A 23,130-nucleotide genomic window follows, 5' to 3' on the forward strand; every position below is an offset into this window, starting at 1 on the left:
CAAAAACATATGGGACGATCTCCAAAAGATAAAGATTGTAAAACCATTAATATCAACAATAATCGGATAAATAGAGCAATGAGAGATTACAAAGATGAAAGAACAACTTAATGGATCTAAAATAGATTATTTAAATTTGGAAATAGATAGAACCTAAATAAATAGTAATAGTGCTTCCCTTCACCACAAAGAGATGCTGAAATATCTTTCACAGGTGCATTTGACACATCTCGCAAGTTACGTTTTCCCAGGAATTGGCAAAAGTACACAGATCACAATTCCAATACTCGAAAGTTTGCACCTCTGATAGGCCATTCTCTAATGCTCTAACCAACTTCTCAAAGTAATTTTTAGTCATTCCTGTTAAGCTCTTCAGCTTTAGCTCGAACTCTTCGAAATTTACTGATCCCTCAGGATCTTTGAGAAACTGCCTCACTTCCTTCTCAGCATATCCATGAAGCCTTTCAAGACCAGCTTCTGCTTCCCCTTGCAAAAACTCGAAAAGCCGCTTCTTAGCCTTCTCATCCTCAGGCAGATAGTACCCATATTAATAGGTCCACTTCAACACTCTTCTACATTCAACTATTTGTTGCCAAGCCTCTAATATGAACCCAAGCTGAAATTGGGTTTTGTCATGCATCTCACTAAGCTCCTCAATCTGCTCGGTTATCACTGTACGCAAGGTTGAAACAGCTTTTTTCCTTGACAAGTTATTAGCTGCCCATCTTTCATAGTAATGATTGTATTTCTTTATATCTCTCTTTGCCTTTTCTACCTCTTTTTTCTTATCTTCCTTATAACCATTACAGTTCCAATGATTATCCAAATCACCAAGACATATCCAGCAAAACTCATAATTACAAGGTGGATTGCATGTCATGTGCATACACCCTCCTTTTTTTTCAATTGGTCTTGCACACTTGGGACAAGGCTTTGTTTTAGCCAATATCCAATTCATGGTTTCAGATTCATCATGGTCCTTCGCTATCCAATTAGCCACAGTTTCACAATCCACAGGTCGATGAGCATCCTCAACACAATTCCAACAAAACATAAAACCACAAGTACAAGTCACGTCCCAACCATGATTATCATCGAACTCAATAGCGTACTCACATCCCGGACCAGGACACCACTTGATCTTCTTGTTCTCCTCGACAAAAGACCTATAAAGATAGGTCGAATACTTATTCTTTTCCTCGTCCAAAACTAACTTATTAACCATGTCTCCATCTATAGCCGCACAACAAGTCATGTCGGGGCATCTCAGAATCAAACATCCAGGACCATCGTTGATAGAAGTGCTAATATAATATCGAAAGCATTCGATACAATAAGGATGACCACATGCGGCTGAGACAATTTCATCACGTGGAAACAAATCGAAACATATTCCACACATGATTTCACTGTCACATGGAATTTCGATGATGGGTTTATCAAATAAGCCCAGGTTTTTTCTGACTCGATCTTCGTCAGCAAACCATGCCTCGTGAACCTTACTAACACTCCAATTATAGTGACGGAGTAAAACTGTTGCGGCGGCTTCTGATACCGAGAGAATCGTGGCAACTTCGGCAATAGTGTTCTCTTGGCGTTCACGTATATCTGATTGCTTCAACACAGTGTAGTTTTGGTCTTTAGACCCTTCAAGACGAGTCTTTTCAGTATAAGAATCATCGGAATCCATAGAGTCCTCTTCCATGATCAAGGAGTCATAGTTGCAGTCAGTGTTGTTTGCATCTTCGCCGTCATAATCGTTGACTTCATTGTCACTATAGATGTTGATTTCATCGCCGGAGTCCATGGCCGAGAAAACAAAGTAAAAATACACTAGAGCGAAATAGAAAACCCTACTAAGATATCCCTTAAGCGAAGTGTTTAAATACGATTAGGATTATGATTCCTTCACTAGTCAAAACAGAATAGTAAAAGGTTAGATAAGGTATAAAAATAAATAAATAAATAAGGAGAATTACACTATTTAAAAAAATAATAATAATAATAATGGAGAAGAATTACACCGTTGATTTGCAATATTGGTCTTTTTTGAAGTTTAAATAGAGAGCACTATTTGAGCCTTATGTTGACTTCGATTAGTTTATTTACTTACCTATGTTTAACAGAAAAATGATACGGTAATTTTTAAAAATTATTTTAAAAAATTAAATTTAAGCATAGGTCTAACCTGACCCAAATAAATGGGTTTTTCCCTTCTCAATTTGCTTGGCATACCCAACACTAACAACGCAACCCATCTCTGAAACTCAAATTTTAAAATCTGACCTAGATATTGGTTCATGTCTTTCAACTTTCTTTAAACAATATTTAATGAACCGTTGATATTGAGAAAGTCTTAAAATAGAAAGAAAAAAATTAATGAAATTCGTCACAGCTCATTAGTCTCCTTTCTAAAACCTTATCTTAACCTTTTCTTGCACTTTCCTACACTTTCCTATTATGAAATTGAAACAATGATAAGCGAAGTGAACCCCAAAAATTTTAACTTGAAGGATTTGAAAAACTGAATTTTATAATTTGAAAGATTTGAAAAGCTAAATAGAGGTTTGCAATTTGAAATCGGACTTGGTTTAGGTCCAATGCATCTAGTGCACTGGACCAGATCAAATAGTGACACATGTCCAAAAGTGGACATACGTCATCATCTCAACGGATCTAGTATTACTGACACTAGACCTAAGTCTGACCCTCTGAAATCAGTTCTCATTTAGAGCTTAGAGTTGTGCAAAATCCTCTCTCTCTCTCTCTCTCTCTCTCTCTCTCTCTCTCTGTTTTGAGACGGACTTGAAATCAAATTTCATTTGGCTTTTGTTGGGTTTGTTCTTACTATTGCCATTTGTTACCTTTATGGATTGGAAATTAGATTTCATTTTGCTTTGGCTGAGTTTGTTCGTACTATACTATTATTGCCAATTTTTATCTTTAGGGTCTTTTTGGTTGGAGGGGTGGAAAAATAAGAGGATAGAAAATATTTTAATTTCTCTCTTTTTTGTTTGGTTGGGAGTGGAAAAGTAAAAGGATGAAAAATTTGAATCTATATAAATTTACTCATATACCTTTGTTAAAAAATGATGCCCAATTAAAACCAAAAAGTGACAAAAAAGAAAAAAAAAAAAAAGAAAAAAGCAATCACCCAAATTTATTAAAAAATAAAAATCATGTCCAAAAAAAAAATCTTCTAAACAAAAAAAAAAAAAAAAAAAAAAAAAAAAAAAAAAAAAAAAAAAAAACAACAACAACAACAACAACAACAACAACGTACAAAGCCCATGTGCTTGCACATGAACGTTTTCGTCATTTCTCTATTAAATTCCTCCCACCTAGTTTTCTTTTCATTTTGCTTTTTGATAGGCCTGAGGAAAAAACACCTGAGCCCCACCATCATTTTTCCCCCTCCCCCTCTCAACCAAACACTCTTCAAAAAGTTTTCTTTTTCTTTTTCTTTTTTTTTTTTTTTTTTTTTTTTTTTCATCATCCCTAAAATCCACTCTACCAAACACACCCTTAGAGTTGAATAAATAGATTTCATTTTGCAACAAGGTAGTTATTGTTGGTGGATTGAGATTGTTATTGTCAATGGTGTTTGGGCATGCCAAGCAACTAGAGAAGAAGGGAAAAACTCATTTAAGAACCCCTTTCTATTTGGGTTTGGGTTAGGGCCATGATTACGTGTAATTTTTTAATAATAGAAATTTGCCACATCATTTTTATGTTAGACACATAAGCAAAAGAAAACTGACGGAAGTTAACTATACTAAAGGCACTCTCTTTTTATATTTAAGGGTCCAATAACACTCATTTGAAACTTTTGAGACTAAAAAGAGCAAGTAAACTTTAGGGACCAATAGTGAAATTTCATCTAAAATTTAAATCTTAGGGATTAGTTTGACAATTGAATCAAGGGCCTAAACTGAATGGTGGAAAACAGCCAGATACAAAAACACAAGAATATTATACAGTGCGCTGTGAGAATTGTACACTAGAGTTTTATTTAACCTATTTAGATAAAAGACACTTGAAATGCCTGTCCCAAAATCAATTTATATAGAAAAATGGATTAAATGAATGATTACATCGGGCTAAAACACCTATCTACTAAAACACAAACTATTCAGGATTTTACAAAACGCTCTTCTCTACAAGTTGGCCAGAAGTTCTCTCATTTCTGAGACAGTGGGGATGTTCTCTGAGGGGTGGTAAATCTTGGCAACAAGTTGAACAAAACTTTCATACTTGTCTAGAAACTCCTTCTGGAAAAATATAAAACAACCTCCATTAGATATTAAAATCAACAAAAAAATGCTGAGCTCATTAATGGTGTACATGTATCCAAAATTTTGCTGTTACAAACCGAATCCAAAACAGCATCTTAACTTCAATGAACACCTTATATAGATTTAATTCCTTAAAAGCCTTAAACAGATGAAGTGTAATCCAACATCAAAAACTACTTATGCGAATGTAGGATATCTACACGTTTTTATAGGTAGATAGTGGGAGAGGGGAGATGTGGGGTTCAAACCACAAATATATGGCACCACAAAGAATGTCATTACCAAGGGGTCATTACCACTGAGCCATACTAAATGGCCTAAGATATCTACTTAGCAATCTTCTTATCCCTTCATAACTACATTTATTTTTTCTTAAAAATAATTTTGGAGCTGAATCCCTTCATAACTACCTCAAATCATAAGAATCAGAAAAAATAAAATAAAATAAAATAAAAAATAAAGGACAACCAAGGGAAGAGGTAAAGGAAATAAAAGTCATTTAGGAGATTCACCACCTAACATGGCCGCAAAACTATTACCATCAAGACAACAATGATTCCTACTTATGATTAAATGTATCTTTGATAGTATAGGTCACAAGATTAATGATTATTGCTAGTAGAAATTAGGTTGGTCAGGAGGTTTTCTTTTGTTCCTTTGGGCATTGCACATTTTTAGACCAATATTCCATTTCAAAATTTGGTTCCTCTACACTTTGTCCTCCAATCGATCAAAATATTAGATTTTTGAAACATCCAAATATCTATCTATCATAATGCCAAAGAACTCACAAAAGAGCCTTAAAATACTAAGCCCTGAACGTGCTTTAGAAAAGAAGATACAATTTACCTTGCATTTATCCCATAAAGAAGGCAACAGTTCCTCTGAAGTTAAATTCTTCTGCAACTTCTTATACATAGCACTGATGGACTTGTCAACCTGTATCAAAGAAGCCACAACATTATTACCAAAGCATGTTTGAAACTACGGAAGGGATAATCTAACAGTAGCCACTTACCCCAGATAAAGTGGATTTTAACATTTTCCGGAGATCCATTTTTGACAACCCAAGCTGGAATGGGATCTGAAATTCGTGAAGGCACATGATTTGAGCCATAACATCAGGGAAATTAGTAAACAAGTAGGTAATAGTAATTAAAAACAAAAAAAATATAAATAAATAAAAATATAAATAAAAATAAAAAAGAAGAAGAAGAAGAAGAAGAAGCTACCAAGGCATAACAACCACTAGAAACAAACAGTTTTTAGTTATGACATCTCTATTTAAAAGAAAACTAGAACAATATTACCTTTGTGGTGGAGCAATAAGTGCTTTCTGATGTAAGTTTTAACATGGAGAATAATACCATGGACAGTTTCGAAATTCCATTAAATAGAAGAATATGGCAGAAGTGTGTTGAATGACATTTATTACTAACAAGGTCGTACCTAGTTAGTAATAACAAGTGTGGGGGAGAGAGATGCTGATTTCTGGACTTGAACATGTGACTTGTTAATATTGGTGGAAGGCACTTGCCATCACATCAAGGCCCAACCTCTAATCTAATTGATGCAACATTTTTTCTTTTTCTTTTTCCTTATAGATAAGGGGATTTGACCCCTTGAACTAAACCTTACATAAGGAGACGAATGCCACTGGGCCATAAGGCCATTGGCATGCCAAACTTGCTCCATAATCCCATACGTTGAAACAATATTCTTGGAGACATGTAATATCCCTTTTAAGTTTATTAAGGATCAACTGGTCAGAAAAATTGGATATATATTAACAAACAAACAAAAAAAGCTTTTAACTTAAACATCCCTTTTAATTTAAATTTATTTTTATAAATAAGATAACATCACTCAGACCAAGTCAGTGGCATTCATATAGTGTTTTGCTTCTATGCAAAGAACATGGGATGTTCTACAAAGCAAGTAATTTAAGATTTTCTAAGAAGCTAACAGATTGAACATGCTTAACAAATTATGAGCATAGGATGATACAATCACTAACACACTAACCTCTTCCGGCGTGATTGTGTACATCAAATCCTCGATTCTTCTAGCAAACTGGAAAAGGCGTTCAAATTGCTGCAGCATAACCCAAAAGTAAAATATTGAGGATGTGGACATTCCAAATAAAATGTCAAGGAATGCTCAAAAGTGGAAAAACTAGGAAAAAAAGGTAATGTAGGCACACTCACAGTGTAAATAATCACGCTGATATGACGAGTGCAAGCTTGCTCATAAGCTTCACTCGCCTGGTGATAAAATTTGGCTAATGTGGGCACCACATTGGCTAGGTCATACAAGCTGCACGTAACAGCTTCTAATCAGCTAAATGAACTAACTAGCAATTCCAAGCATATATTTTGCCCTTGAGAAACACTAAGAAGATCAAATTGTAACTGTGCTCGAGGAAAGGTAAACTACCTATTCTGAAAAGCTGCATAGTTTTCTAACAGAAAAATATCAGCATATTTTGGATCTGTTTGTGCAATCTTCTCCAATGTAACAAACATTATGCTAACCTGTAAAAAAACTTCCCAATGTAAGTGAGAACCAAAAATCCCTAACGCAAAAGTTCCATTAGAAAATCAAATCAACGAACCCAACATATTACATGCAATAATATAACAAAATCAAACCAACATGCAAAATATATCATCTGCAATAATTATCATACTACCAGCAGCTCTAGTTACAGATTTGATTTGATAAAATATGTAAATAAAAAATTAAAAAAAACACTGTATTTCTTGATGCAAAAAAGGTCAGGTGGACCAAGGTTATTAACAGCACTAAAATTCTTTCATCAGTATCAGTTCTTGTCTGGGTGAAGACTTGCAAAGGATAGGTTCACCACCACCTCCCATCATCACTTATCAGCAGAAAGCCAAAAAAATATTCCTTTCAAGGAAGCCAACAGTTGATAATTAACGAATTAATACTTTAATTCATTACTGTTTTTACTATTATTATTATTATTATTATTTTTTAGCTATGTGATCAAATCAATACATTGTTTGATGCCCTGTAGCACTCTCTACAACAATTTCATGAGTACATGTCTGAGAAGAAAGCACTCACAAATTTTGTGTATGCTTGATCTACCAAATCCCTAGATTGTCCCTGGATGTACTGCTCCATACGCGTTGCAAGAGTTGCAAATCTATGCAAAATAATGAGGACAATTTATTAATATAATGCCTCAAAAAAAATTATCTAATGTATATAAATTGAAAATTGATATTTACAATGTAATTATACTGTACAGTCATACATGCAAAACCATTTTAATTTCCCCAATCTCTACATTAATCAATCTGATATGAGCTTTTGGACCACAAGAAAATCCCGGACCCATCAAATAGTAAGGAAACTCAAAGAAACCACATAACCTTATAAAAGAAAGGGTTCTACACCCAAAAGGTAAAATTAATTATAAGTATGCAAAAGCCAAGGACAACTTAATCATCAAGATAATAAGTCCAGGGGGATGAACAGTCACTTTTTCCAATTTATGACACTGCATTCACAAACAGATAAAAGTGCTTCAACATCATTTAAATAAATAAAACCTCATTTAATTCAAAGAATATTCAAATTTAACCTATGGTCTTCATTTTAGAAGCAAATTAACTTTCTTCTACAAAACCATTCTAGCAGGAGTAATATCTTCAATAATTATGTTACACTTTTTTTTGTAAAAATTTCAAACTGAGCATCAATAACGATTTAGAACATCTACTTATAAATAAATAAATAAAAATTTAGAATATTTGGGAAATATTTCTGAATCCAGTATACTTATCAAAAAAAAAAAAAATTCTGAATCCAGTATGTGCAGCCTAAAATATTGACAGGCAACAGATTATTGAAATAGTTTGAGTGAACATTACCACAAAACATTTCTGCTAAATAAGAATTCCTCACTACTTCATGTATCACGATCCACAGTCAATTAATATGCAGAGATTACCAACCTCAGTAACCATATGTTTTCAGGTTGTCAAATCAAGTTGCAAAGCATAACTACTCTTAGCTCATTACTTGGCAACTTTGTGACATCTTGGTACAAGGATATGTACACAAAGCACACCAAAATTAAGCACAAATCAAGCATCTCAAACATAATAGCAAAAGAAAACAAAGAGTAAGCATTTATCCACTCAAATAACGATTTGAGGAAACAAAGCTTGAGATCTGGAATAGATTTTTCATGTCTCTCAAAAGTCCTAGCATTTTGCTAACACTAAAGACACCACATGATACAGAGGGGAATCTTGTTCCAAATCACACTATTGCTGCTTCTACCGAACCTGCCTTGCCAACTGACTAGAAGCTCCTCCACACCCTTTGGCATAACCCACAAGACCCCAAACAAAACAAATACAATACTCAAAAGTTCTTGATGGGGCAATTAAGAAGCAGGTGGTTTATAGTTTCCCCAGTTGATTTACATATTCAATACCAGTCTATGACAAGTATGGGTCTCCTAAGGTTATCAATAGTCAAGAATTTCCCCAAAGTTGCAGTCCAAAGAAAAACTGCCACCATAGTAGGGACTTTAGGCTTCCACAAACTTTTCCAAGGGAAGGAAGACCAGGTCAATGGGTGTAAGAGTTTATAATAGGATTTGTTACCTATCAAAAAAAAAAAAAAAAAAAGAATAGAGTTTAATAGGATTTGACCTCAAACACATTTTATCTCTTTTTTTTTTTAAGTAATAATGTTTGATTGAAATAGAAGATTACTTCGTGTTCACAATGATGAACACAAAGTATTTTTAAAAATTACAAGAAATAGAAAAAAAAATTGAATAGAGTTTGAAAACTCAAAAATGGAAGTACAATGTGTAAAACCCCATGCGCGAGACCATTCAAACAAGGTACGAATCAACAAGGACTTCAATTGATTTAGAGGTCTCGCAATGTCCTCAAACATATGGCTATTCTGTTCCCTCCACGCTATATCAAATACAATGGAGTAAGATTTCAAACATCCAAATAGTGTTTCCCAAACCAATTTCTCCATCCAAATAACAGGTCTGCTACATTCAATGGCATCACCCACTGAACCTCAAACATCTTAAATACTTTACTCCACAAAGCATAAGCAACGTTAAAATGGAGCAATAAATGATCCACCATTTCACCAATACACTGACACATACAGCATCATCATCATTAGTAAGAATCTTACTCCAAGCTGATGTCCACACAAATAAAAGACACCCCCCTTGGAGCATTGACATGCCATATACTCTTCCAAGGGAATGAGTTAAAATAAGTACCACGAATAGCCTTGTAATAAGAGAAAACATCAAACGTACCACTCCCATTCTATCCCACATGACACTTGTAAGTAAATAAGGCCTAGAAAGGATTCCAATGATGTGTATCCACTCCACTCTGGTATATCGGACTAGAATAAATAAGATCTATAAAAGTTGCCATGAATTCCAGCTCCTAATCCTGAATTGTTTGGAAAAAACTTTTTTTTGATCGGTGAATTGTTTGGACAAAAATGATATCCTAGTGATGAGTTCAGTGGCCTGCCATTGATGCCTCCGTATCAAATGCTATTCAAAATAATTAAGGGAACTCCTTTAGCAGTTGTCCCCCACACCAGGAATCACGCCTCGTACAAGTTGACAGCTATTTAGAATCCTATCTTGGAGAAGTTGATCAGAGGCTAGCGGGGTGGAGGAAACTCTATCTCTCTAAAGGAGGTCGGTTGACTTTATTTAAGAGTATGCTTTTGAGCCTTCCTACTTATTAATCATCTTTGTATACTCTTCCTACAAGTGTGGCTAATAGGATTGAAAAGTTGCAAAGGGATGTTTTAAGGGGTGTTATGGGGGATATGTGGGATAGTGAATCCATCAAGACCGGGACCAGGACCATTAAGAATATTTTTATTAAAAAAAAAAAAAAAACTTTATCTATCAGCTGAAAGTTACAGAATTATAAATTCAGTACACAGAAGACTGAAAGTTAAACATATACAATGAAGATATTCCATTGCTTCTACATCTATCAGCTAACCGGAAAATGTAATGTACAAATTTCCAATTGCCATAATCACAAGAAGTTGTTAATTTGCATCAAACAAAATAAGGATAAGCAAGGTTTCTACTTTACCTGGGGATGTATGAGAGGACACCCATCTGCCTAACATTGCGCTCATTTCTTTCAATCTGGTGACAAGCTTCATCCACAAACTGCAACACAATTCACAAGTTAAATAGGTAAAGATCATGCTCTTAATGTATATGGCGATAATTTGTTTCTCCTTGAAAGTTAAATCTTACTCGACTGAACTGCATGGAAATTCTTGACTCTAGGTCACCAAGCAAGAGACGTACAAATCCCGCTGCATCAGCTTTCTGACCTGAGAGATAGCGCTCAGTGATTCCATGCATTGATATGCAACGTAAAGGATCAATCTTGTAAGCCCAGTCTACCACAGCATAAAAGTCTTCCTGAAATTCATATATATTGGCATCTTCGGTCAAAACAAAATTATCTTGCAACCTCCAAACAGTGCCTAGTACTAAACAGCAATTTTACAAGTAAAACATAGAAGACAGTAATGAAGAAGATGCAAGCCACTTAACAATCCTCATCCAACAACAACAAAGCCTTAGTCCCAAAACTTTGGGTTTAACAATATTCATCCATGTTATAGAATTTCAGCTCAGAAAAAGATATATAAAATCTTACAATTAAGGTGTTATAAAACACATGGGTTGCTTCACTCAAGTATATTTGGGTTCTCTGCCGTTGTCATTTTAAATTTTTCTAGCACAGTTCGGAGAATACTCACTTGTCCAACCATCATCCCTTCATCACCCCTTCTATTAAGTTGACAACATGGCTATCATATCCAAACATACGACCAGTAGTTAAAATTTGACCACGTAAAACCCCCCTAGTCTTTAGACTTCGGAAATAGAATTGCTTATTGACTAAGATACAAAGAAGCATTTAACTTCCCTCCATACACAATTTTCATTACAATCCTAAGGCCAACCAGGCACCACCATGTAAACTTAGAATCCCATTGACAGCAGCAACAACCTTGCCTGACATGGATCTCCACTGGACACCTATCAAAATTGTGCATATGATGACAAATCACCCTTCCAAAAGTAAGATTAACCACCAGGGATTACATTCCACTTCTAAGCTCCACAGTGTTCAGTCATACATGGAGATCCTGAACCTGATTGGATGATTATAATAACAGATATAACAGAAAGATTGGCTTCAAGTTTTGGCCAAAGAACAGGATCTGAATTCTAAAGTGGCATCTACAAATTAAGGAATTCTTCTCTTTCCAAAGATGCATGGAAGCTTTTTTGATGGAGTCAACATGTTATAACAAAACAAAGCAACTGCAAATAGCCAAAGGCACATGTGGGGACATGAACATAATTAAGCAGTATCTTGTGCACATTACTTGGATTCCATCAAGTAAATCCTGAAGAGATTCATTTAATGCCGCAAGCTCCGCTGAAGTTTTACATACAAAATCAAATAATTTATTTGAAGTCACAGTTTGAAAACTAAGAGCAGCAGATCTTCAGCATACATTAGACAAACATAAACAGGAGTGACAGCAGATTGGGGGAAAATACCAGTTTTACTGTCATTGTCATCAATATCCATAATTCCCAAATCATCATCATTGGCATCATCATCATTATATCCTGTTTTATTACCATTGACAAGACCTCCTGGAGGAACAAGTGCAGGAACTTCAAAGCACATGAAGTGCGCAAAAAAAGAACTCTGCAGTTTGCACCATAAAATGGATCTTTATACTAGTATAGTTTGGATTTCAAGACATGTGTACAAAATTAGGACTCTGACCTCATCTACAAGGAGTGGGATAAAAATTGTCAGCATTTTGGCATAAGCCTCAGAGACTGTAGAAGTGTCTGCGGCATTCACATTTTGACCAGAACCTGTGGAAGCTTCCAGCCACACAGTTGGATTTCTCGACGCTTTTGTACTGGCACGAAGCTCATTGGCAAATTCACGAGCCTGTAAATGAATTATAGAAATTCGAAACCATATATTTAGAACCATCACACCAAGTTTCAGAGAAGTCAGTAAATAAATTAAAACCATAAAAGATGCAAGAGACAATTTGATCTGTAATCTTCATGGTTCCCCAAATAGTAGAATGTTGAAGATAGCAAATGCACATAATAGATTTCTCTTTTCTCAAGGTGGGAGAAGGGAAAATATGGGTTTTTCCTATATAACTGTTCAGCTTCTTAAAAATGAATGATTGCCCTGCAGAGAAAGTTGCAGTTATCAAAGAACTCAGCAAAGTCACTAAACATAAAACCATGGTTACATAGTTGACACAAAAAACCATATCAATAAAGTGTTTATAGACTTATAGGGTATTTGGGAGCCAACTGACAAATTATCTACACAGATAGAGATAGCTGGAAACTTGATTTGCTTTGTGTGGAAACTAGCTAAACTTCCTTAACTCCCACTCATATGTATAGACAGCATGGCAGTTGGAAAGAAGTACAACATACCAGACTACTGTAATATTGGTAGTTTTAACCACATGCAACATTAGCCCAGTTTCAACCATGTTTGATAAATGTTGGCCTGTCACCCAATTTTGTAGTCAACATCCGTTACAAAATTATACCATCATGGCTAGCCATACTGTACATGTCCTAAATTCTGATAGGGTATTGGTCATGGCATCCACAATAACCAATCCAGGCTATCCAGCTGCTAATATCTTCCTCTAGACAAGACAATACCCAATCTATCTAGTAGGGTTTTGTTTTGAGTAAGATGTTTTCTACAGGTGTAGATTTTTTTCTTTCAAAAAACGTTGATATTAAAATCTGTCAGATAAGACTCTTCCAGTCGGGGCAAAGATAGGATAGGTGCAGCAAAGCAGGCAAAATTGTTCCAACATCCAAGGACAGTGTAACTGAAGTTTTGCAGCTGCAAACGTAAAAGTTGAAACAACTCTACACGACCAAGCAAGGCCGCTAACTGAACCCGAGGAACTACACTTGGATAGGTTCAATTCTCAAATGTTTCAATATTGAACCAGTTGACTGGTGCAGAAACCTAGCCTACCCATGATGAACCATAAGGATTACAAGAAATCATAGCATCTAAGCCGTCACTTAATGAAAAAACATAAGTAACTGAAACTTAGTTGTACAACCTTCGCACGGATAAATATTTTGAAAGTATACTAAAAAAACACAGTAAGATCAAGACGATGTTATAAAAGATTTGTGATCATTCACCTCCCGACGAAGAAGCAAGTTAAGGGAGCCACAATAAGCTTTTCTCAGTGAACCCAGGCAATTCTTATCAAGACTCTGCACATTCAAACAGGTAAAATAATAAGAAAGAAAAAAAAAAACTTGGCATAGCATTTGAAATTTACAGCAATGTCTCAAAATGACCTTTAGATGTTGTAGAAGGCGAGCATATGTCCTGCATTTGTACCTCAAGTCAGCATGATCGGGCCTCTTCAACTGTCCCCGCTGTTCAATAAATCATAGAAGCAATACTTATAATTCCAAATTAATGAATATTATGATCACTTCCAAGATTTAAACAACATGAGGGTGGCGGGAAAAAGAGTACCTGAGAAAAGTAACTCTTGTCACTTATCATGAAATCCACCAAGCTGGCAAAGTAGTTGCTCAAGAACTCAGAAGCTCTCCTGACAAATGTGCTTTTCAACTTTTCAAGTTCTGCTCGCTTCTCTCTAACCTGTGAGAGTTTCAGCTACTATCATTAAAATGAGCCAGTTTTGCAGAATAAAGATATTCAAAAGACTTTCTATGCTAGAAGTCATAAAGAATGGCATTTACAATGAAAGTAAGAAATTAAGTCATAATTGGGTTCATTCTTGAATCCCACAATTGGTATGGTACATTTACCCGCTAGGCAGCTACTATAAATATGCTGCCAAGATGCTCACATTTGATGTAGGAACCAAGATTACAGAGAAACTTGTAATAGGGTACATATTCATAACTAAAAATTTGAATGATGAAAAAAAAAAGAAAAAGAGGCAAGAATTCCTGGGTCTATCTGCTGTGGAGTACAGACCTTCTGTAGGTCTAAAGGGATGGAAGTAAAGGGAAAGTTGTAGGTTGGGTTGCAGGATTCTCTTGGCAACAAGTATCTTGAGGACTTTTGACAGGCTAGGATTAGGATTTAATGGTGGAGAAAGATTGGTCAAAGTTAGGGATTTAGGGTTTTGGTTTGATGGCAAAACAAGGAACAAAACTTAGGGTCTGTTTGAATACCGTTTATTGCTGAAAACTGAAAACTAAAAACATTGTAGCAAAATAATTTTTAAATGTGTGAATAATGCCGTGGGACCCAGTTTTAATAAAAATTTTGGTGAAAAAATTACTTGTGGGTCCCGTGAACAGTGCACGGGACCCACTGACTGAAAATGTGAAAAACGTGAAACGCAGTATCCAAACGGATACTTAAGTTTGGGTTTGCTGTTCTTTGGTAGTAAACAGTATTTTGGGATTGTTTGGGAGCTATTTGATGGATGGCAGGTCTGGGGCTCTAAGATTTGGATTTTGAGGGAAAGATGGGAACACCATTCAGGTCTGGGTTTGCCAGAATAAGATTGAAAGTGCTGGAAATTTTTTGCTATGTAATAAACTTCATAGAAAAAAGAAAAAAGGTTTGACCCTCGTAAACATGGAGTATATAAGAATATATCCGGGGGAAAAAAACAACAAAATGTTTTCTATGCAATTTTAATATAACAATAGAATCATGAAAATTCAAAGAAGAAACGGGTTTCACAGCCTTCGTCGACTCAAAGAAAATCAAATATAATTGCTTCAAATCCTCCATCGTTAACTCCCTTCCTTCAAATGTCCACCCATTCTGCTCCCACCAAATAAACGACATCAACCAATGAAGAATAATTTTCAAATTGAAACCCTTCTTATTGGATGATAATGATACTTCCCAGATATAGAAATTCTTGATCAACAGAGGAATGATATCCAACTCTCCAAAGCTTCATGTCTTCCTCACCATCCTTTCCAACATGCCCACAATTCAATCCCGTCTGTGGCATCACCCAAGAAACACCTACAAAGCAGTGTGAAATGTAGGAAACTAAAGGTCTTTACACATGCAACACCAATCCATAACCACAATACCCCTTTTATGAAAGTTGTCTATGGTAATCTTGCCCCTTGCTGCTGTCCAAACAAATTAGTTCACCCTTGGTAGTGCTTTAGCTCTCCAAAAACTTCTCCATGGAAAATAACTATGACCCTATCACCTAGTTTTCCCTACGCATCGCACCTAGAGTTTCCTTAGATCACACCTTGGAGAGATTGCATCAAACAAACCTCAGCAGCATAATTGCTGCAAAACTCTCTTGAAACGTGTTCATTATTGAATTAATAGCATTGATCAAATTATGGTAAACTAAAGCTTATGGAGGAATACTAGGCCAGGTTGGGAGATATTTGCAACCTACATTCAGTATATGGTGGACGAAGGGTAAGGTTCTAGCATGGCATATGGTGTGGAAATCAAGCATTGCAGGAGTTGTTGCTGGAGTTGTATCTGTTCATTCCTATTTGGAAATACCGAATGTTGGAGAATTCGACTGAGGAATATCAGATTTATACATGATTTTAATGATTGGAGAATGGAATCAATAGCATCTATGTTTCAAAATAATTTATATTTCAATGTCCCAAATGAAGGGCGTTCGAATTATGATTAAGTGATTAAATTTATCATTTCCTAACAACTTAAGCTTTTGGGAGAATTGGTAATTTAACATGGTGTCAAAGCAGGAAATCCTAAGTTCAATCCCTATCTTTAATCTACTTCTCATTTAAAATGTTAAAAATCCCACATGTTAGGCCCTCACTTATTACAAGTTAGGCCCAGATGTGAGGAGGGGTGTTAAATTTTGGTTAAGTAATTAAATTCACCATTTCCTAAAAACCTAAGCTTTTGGGAGAATTGCTTATTTAACAGAGGGCTTGAGGTGGAAGCTGACTACTAGTGGTAAGTTCAATGTTCAATTGTATTATGAAACTTTAAGAGGCGCCACTAGAGTAAGTTTCCCTTGGAAGAGCATTTGGTGCACTAAAACTCCAAAAAGAGTAACATTTTTTATGTGGATAGAGGCATGGGAAAGAATTTTGACATGCAACAAGCTTACCAAGAGAGGCGAAATTTTGGAAAATTAGTGTTGTATGTGCAACAGTAGTGATGAAATTATGGATCATTTGCTGCTGCATTGTATAGTCACCCATAAGTTGCAGGTTTTTTTTATTTTATATTTTTGTGTTAGTCCTACTTATCTAGAACAAAGTTCTACTGGCTCATAATTTTTTTTTAAAATGAAAAAAGATGATAAACAAAGAAAATGGCAGAGTACATACAGCTCGCATGTTTGCATAGGTAGAATCCAAATTAGGTACTTCAAGGCCACGTAAAGCACCAGTTAACCACTCACATGCTTCAATATTTTGAAGCATGCGGGCTTCATCAAATGAACCTCCCGTCAAACATGCTGCATACTACAACCAAGGAAATGTCATCAGAAAGACCAAAAACAAGTTGTTCAAACTCAAACTAGTAATCCAATTGGAGAAAGTACCTCTGAAGGCACACGCAATCGTTCAAGAAGCTTATCAAGTTCCTCAATGAGAGCTTTGTTATTCACAGATTGCATCTCCAAATTGTTATTGCGGGTTTCTATCTGGACACGAGTTAACAATATTTTCGAAATCATGCTAAATACATAAAATTGAGAAGTAAAAACAGAATTTAGGATTAAAAAAAATTAGCCGTGTAAGTAACATGGCATATAGAACAATCACTTTTTCAACAAACCCTAACAGAATAATTATTTAGCAATTCAAATCAGATCCAGTAGTGGCAGCATAACTGTTTTTTTTTATCAACAAAATTACCACCATAAAAGATTTTTCTGCAACTATAATTGGAAAGTGAAAATAAACATGTATGGGACATAAATAATTTATATTGACAGAGAGAGAAACTAGAACACATGGAATGATCAACATCCTTATTAAAATAAATTTTAATGCCAAGACAAAACACGGCCTTGACCAATATATATGTATGAACAGCTATGTTTTCTGGGAAGAAAGGAGGGGAGGCAAGGAAACTTTTTTTTTTTTTTTGAAATAAATAATAAAACTTCATTGAATGAAACTAATCAACTACAAAGAGCCAAAGCACACAGGAAGTGTGCTGAGGTAAACCTGAAAACAAACAAAACTAAGATGCAAGAAAAGTACAACTATCAAGTAAAGCAGGCAAGGAAGTAAAAGTGAAAACACTCAAAGCCATTGTCGACCCAAGCAAAGTATGGAAAAAGATAGTTTCAGGTCTTGAGTTGAACTTTCGGTTCCTTCATAAATTAGAGCATTCCTCTCCCACCAAATACCACACATTTCTATATTTACTTAACTTACCCGGCCAGCTAGAGCAAGGAAACATTTTTATAACACATAACAACAAGCTAGACAAATAAATAGTGGGCACAATAAGTATGTTGAAGTCCTTACCGACTCAATGTCCTCTCTCATGTGTCTAAGCTTCACATTAAAGATGCCTAACCATTCATCCATATCATCAACACAATTTGTGGCTGACTCAAGCCCATGCAATACCTGCAAGACCCACAATCAAAAAATAAATCACAATACATATCTGTCAACTTAAAGGACTTAATAAAGGAAAAACATAAACAGCACAACCATTCATCAAGTTCTCTAAAATGAGAACAAAAATTACCTCATCTATCAAAGGTTCACTTTCCAAAATGGCATGCACATTTGCTGCTTCCAAAGCCAGAAGCTCTCGCTTCAGCCTTTCGGAAAATGCCTCCGCCTCACCAATTCCCATGACATAACTGCAAATCATTTTTTAAGAAATATAATTAAAAAGGTGGTGCCATGGTGACAATTTGTCTTTCTTTATAGTACTAACTGCAATTGGCATTTAAGGACATAAAAGAGTAAAATTATAACACTAAACTCTCAACAACTTCTTCATCAACCTAGAAAAATTTGGTAGCAATCAACTGTTCCTTCTTCAACAAGAACATGAAGCCCAACTCAAGCTCTAGGTCTACCAAGCTTTTTGGACCTTAAATGCAATTAAAAGAAAAGAAAATAAGATCCTGCAAAGCTTCAATGGAAAAGAAAATAGATAAAAAAGAATGTGGCCCACTTGGCACTTTCATTAAGTACAAAATGACTTTGATATGGATACTTCTTGAAAACTGCAGGGTCAACCAATGCCGACAGAATCACAAGACAAACTCTATACAAAATCTCTATGGCTAACAATGATTATTCAAATAAAACCTTGCATTGAAAAGAAACATTGAACCCCAAAAATGAAATCTGAATTTCAGTGGCCGAACCCCAAGAAATTAGTGTATCCATTAAAAACAAGAAAGGATGGAGAGAATGCAATCAATGCAGTCTTCCTCCTTTCATCAGACCCTAGGTTGGCGTCAATGCATACCTTGGCTAGCTCACACATGTCTAACCCATTTCCAAATATCAGTGGCACGAAATTGTCAAGGACCTTAAAACCTTTTTCTTCTCATATAATGGAATTTCAATAGTCTAGTAAAATTTATATATATCTCAACTTGACCAAATAACAATCAACAATAGTCATTCTTTATCAAATATCAATGAGACATCCCAAATTAACCAAACAACAATATAAGCCACAATTAAATAGATCCGATTCAGATCAAAGAATGCAAGCAATACGTACGTGCCCAAAAGAGCCTCCATATCCTCCTCCTCAGCCTGAGAAACAAGTTCTTTTTCAACAGTCACTTTCAAGTCACTTTCAGTCACTGTTGCCACAACAGGCCCGTCAGTTAGGTTCCTTTGAGTACTAACTGAGGGTGTGTTTTCCTATTCAGCGAAAAATTAAATGAAAGGGTTGTTAGATTGTGAATCCACATAAAAAATCAAACAGGTAGAACATCATTATACGCACCTTCGCCCAAAGAGCCATCTCCACAACATCTATTCCAACTACTTTAGGAAGACGACCCAGTACATCTTTACAGATGTTTAAGATACAAAGTAAAAGGCGGTTCCTACAAGAAAAGGTCCAAATCAATAATTAGCTACATGATAACACTATAAAAGAGCATATCAAATCAAAAACCTATGCTACAATCCCAAAATAGTGCAAGAAAATTAACACTTGCATTTTCTAAAGAGAGAGATTCTAGAAGGGGGGGGGGGGGAGTAGAGAAAGAGAGGGAATTCACACCTCAATCCAAATTCAAATATGAAATTTTACTATCAATCTATCTTTTTACAATGCATGTACATGGATATTTATAGCCTAGGAGTTAGCTATTGTTGATGACATCATCCATAACTAACATTTATCACATGCTAGAATACAATTATAACATATTAATCACATGCAAGACTTAATAAAGCACATGACTTCTACTTCTAACAACTTCCTAAAATCTAGCTTGTGCATGTGCCATTAACTAATTTTCCCTCCAATTTTCAAATACCACAACAAACTTGGCACATGTGGATTTAGCTACAATTATCATATGGCACATGTGAAATTCAGCCCTTAGGCTTGGCTGGCCTTGTACCATGTCACTCCCTCGTGCCATGTCACCATGCCACATCATCATCCATGTTATGAGTTATACTCCTACATCAATATTTTTAAGAGTGCATTGCTCCCATCATATTTACCTGTCATCAATATTGCGCATGGTCCACTGAGGTGGAGTAACACTTTGGCTTCTGAGGTTATCAAAACCCTATAAGAAGTTTGGTTAGAAGCTAAAAGACAAAAGAATGTGTGTACATAATCAGAATCCAAATGTAATATAGAGTAAGAGATTTAACATTACCAGTGTAAACGTACATCCACTGGGGTCATTTGCTATAACCTCCACTTTTGATAGATGTTTTAACTTGTACAACTTTGCAGGCTGCAAATGAAAGAAATTTTTTTCAAAAGTTATAATAAAATAGATCATTAGCAAAAAAATAAAATTTTACAGAAAATCATGAATAGGTAGGAAATGATGCAACTCATTTTCAATAGTTCTATTAACCAACTCATTACTGGCGATTATATTTCCTATCTTTTTCTATTTTATTTGAGTCGATCAGAATTGAAATTGCTTGCAAGATTTTGTTAGATCACACAAGCCTACAAATTGCCACAGCTGCCTCATGTGCCTAAACATATAATCATGCCAGCCAACAAGTCATTGTGGCAATGATCACACCTATACTGGGCTTTGGTGGAGTTTGAGTTCCTATTACTGAATCTCCATTCACTATTAACCTTATAAATTTTAAAAACATTTTGAAAATTTTCCGAATATGAAAAAATATAAGAAATTCAATATTTACCTCAAGAACTCCTCCAGTTGAATACTTCATGACTCGAAGAAAAGCTTTTATCCGCTGACCTTTTGATTTTGCTGCACAAACCACACACATTCACTAACAATGCCACACAAATTAAATACCAGAACCTAATCCTAGGAATCAATTTAATAAGCTGTTAATCATATATGACAATGTACACCCATGTGGGGGTATATGTATATTACCTAAATCTATAACTTTTCATTTATCTAGATAAATTTCAGACCGTAACCAAATCTCACGGTACCTTTCAATCAAGATGGAAAGCTCAAATTACACCTATTATGCATCAATTTTAAACTTTTATGTTAAGTACATATATACCCAAATCCTTAAACTTCTACCTTAAAGTGCATTGGCAGTATTTAAAGTAATACTAACCAGTGCCATCATGATCCTCATCAATACCAGTGTTGCGAAAAAAATTTCACCAAAACTAACAATTTTAACTTTTTACAGAATCATCCAAACAATAAGAACCACGGAAATCTAAAAGAATTACAATTAGGAGTATAATAGTTTATTAATTAAACTCATTCTCGCTTTCGACATTCAAAAACTAATTGAATTTCGATGAATGAGATAATCACATAGGTCAGAGGCTTTGGTAGTATTTAAAGTAATATTAAAGTGCTTCTGTTTAGTACAAACCGGGGACGATTTCGGTCCAATTCTTATGGTTCCCATTTGGATTAAAATGCTGCAACAAAGTTTACAACTTCACTTGTACAATACATATATCTAACACTGGCATCGATGTGGAAACCAATCCAAGAGAGTGAGGATCCAAAACTAGAATCATCCAAACAATAAGAACCATAGAAATCTAAAAGAATCACAGCAATTGATAATTTTAACTTCATGATTTTAAGCTGGAGATGAAACTCAATTTCGCTTTTCGACATTCAAAAAACTAATTGAATTTTCGATGAATCAGATAGAGAGAGAGAGAGAGAGAGAGAGAGAGAGAGATACGAACTTGAGAGAGCGAGAACCCTAGGTTTGGCCATTTGGCGGCCGAGTTTGCCGGATTTGCCCCAGATCCCTCGGCTCTTGGCGACGCGGATCGACATCACGATCTTCTGCTTGGTGCCTTCGATTGCGGCCTCGCAAGCTCGCCGCAGCTCATCGTCGTCCGCGCTCGATTTCGCCATTTCCTGATTTCGATTTCAACTTTTTTCTGGTATATGATTCAGATTTCACAGAGAGAGAAAGAGATAACACACAACACAGAGGATGAAGGTGGAAAATGTCGGAATGAATGAAAATTGAAAAGTACAAATTAGATTTCGATAATGTAATTAATGGGTCGGTGTTTTGGGCCTACGGGTTCGATCTATACGTATCAAACCCGGGTGAATTTTGTTGCAGAGAAACAATATTTTTTTATAAAGGTTAAAAATATATATCTTAAAAGGAGAAACTTTCTCCTATCAAAAATACACTTTCCCCTTTTGGGTTGTTTTTCATTTTTATTCTTTTTTTACGCTTTAAAATTTTTATTTTGACCATTTATGTTTAATTCTAATATCAAATCATCTCTATCTTACCCTTCATTTAATAAAAATAGTTCAGTGCATACATCTAGTTCGGTACCCTAACCAATCCATCTTTTTTTATAAATTTGAATTTAGTTTTTTGTAAATTTTTTTTTCTTTTTTTAATAGCCGACACAAGTACAATCAATCTATATGGACAAATTCGTTATATCGAATCGTTACATCAAAATAAAAGTATTTGATTGATCTAAGTTCATGTAATTTACTTTCTCAAAAAAAAAAAAAATTCATGTAATTTATTAATTATTAATGTAAGGACACGATTCCTTTGCGGCCCACTAACATTTTTGGGCTCACACAATAAAGGTCCCTCACAATATGATTTGTAGAGAGTGGGCTTGAAAAGCTAGCTGCTGGTCACGGGGCGGTGCCCGATCTTGGTTTTAGAGGAATTCATGTAGAAAAAAGGAGTTGGGCTTGAACATTTAAACCCTAAGACGTCGCACCCTATGGGATGGGACTCCTCGGAGTTGATCCGAGGACCATTAAGATCTTACCCCGGTTATCCAACGACGGACTTTCTTCAGTGAAGTCCGGTGTTGTTGAGATGTTCTCCCCCACGTGATCTTTCTTTTTCGGAGGTGGGATGGGCTCCCCTTAGATTTACTTACTTTCTTCTTTTATACTCGTCCGTGTTGATTGTCCTTCGTCCACGTGTAGGGTCAATCTATACAAGACTGATATTTGTCCCATCAGTCTAATCCCAGAATTGTTGGGTATGGTTGACAAGGCTGCAGAGTACGGCTCTGTCATGTGTTGGGTCTTATCTGGAAGGGTA

At 35.4% G+C, this 23,130-nt stretch overlaps 1 protein-coding gene and 1 pseudogene across 1 annotated transcript; both read right to left on the bottom strand.

Annotated features, from left to right (window-relative positions):
• Nucleotides 1-70: 70 nt before the first annotated feature.
• On the bottom strand, nucleotides 71-1,807 carry LOC115958254 (annotated as a pseudogene).
• A 2,062-nt stretch (nucleotides 1,808-3,869) lies between these two features.
• Nucleotides 3,870-22,151, bottom strand: LOC115974264 (exocyst complex component SEC3A). The gene is made up of 25 exons (XM_031094527.1): nucleotides 21,773-22,151; nucleotides 20,776-20,846; nucleotides 20,265-20,345; nucleotides 20,104-20,171; nucleotides 19,370-19,472; nucleotides 19,139-19,284; nucleotides 18,140-18,257; nucleotides 17,911-18,015; nucleotides 16,974-17,075; nucleotides 16,756-16,893; nucleotides 13,952-14,080; nucleotides 13,768-13,848; nucleotides 13,606-13,680; nucleotides 12,179-12,352; nucleotides 11,944-12,097; nucleotides 11,766-11,830; nucleotides 10,615-10,785; nucleotides 10,445-10,524; nucleotides 7,389-7,470; nucleotides 6,732-6,829; nucleotides 6,503-6,611; nucleotides 6,321-6,389; nucleotides 5,314-5,379; nucleotides 5,145-5,234; nucleotides 3,870-4,271 (listed from the first exon to the last, which is right to left on the bottom strand). Exons 1-25 carry the CDS (start codon nucleotides 21,945-21,947, stop codon nucleotides 4,158-4,160), a joined length of 2,664 nt encoding a protein of 887 aa, XP_030950387.1. The 5' UTR covers nucleotides 21,948-22,151; the 3' UTR covers nucleotides 3,870-4,157.
• Between the last annotated feature and the right edge of the window lie 979 nt (nucleotides 22,152-23,130).

This window comes from Quercus lobata, chromosome 2 (assembly GCF_001633185.2).
Source record: "Quercus lobata isolate SW786 chromosome 2, ValleyOak3.0 Primary Assembly, whole genome shotgun sequence".
NCBI lineage: Eukaryota > Viridiplantae > Streptophyta > Magnoliopsida > Fagales > Fagaceae > Quercus > Quercus lobata.

Bases quoted from the DNA above. Each gene is read 5' to 3' on its own strand.
- LOC115974264 (XM_031094527.1), bottom strand. From the start codon at position 21,947: ATGGCGAAATCGAGCGCGGACGACGATGAGCTGCGGCGAGCTTGCGAG. The intron at 20,847-21,772 runs GTTCGTATCTCT...TGGTTTGTGCAG, and splicing joins TAGGGTTCTCGCTCTCTCAA to CAAAATCAAAAGGTCAGCGG. The intron at 12,098-12,178 runs GTCAGAGTCCTA...TGCAAACTGCAG, and splicing joins TCCCACTCCTTGTAGATGAG to AGTTCTTTTTTTGCGCACTT.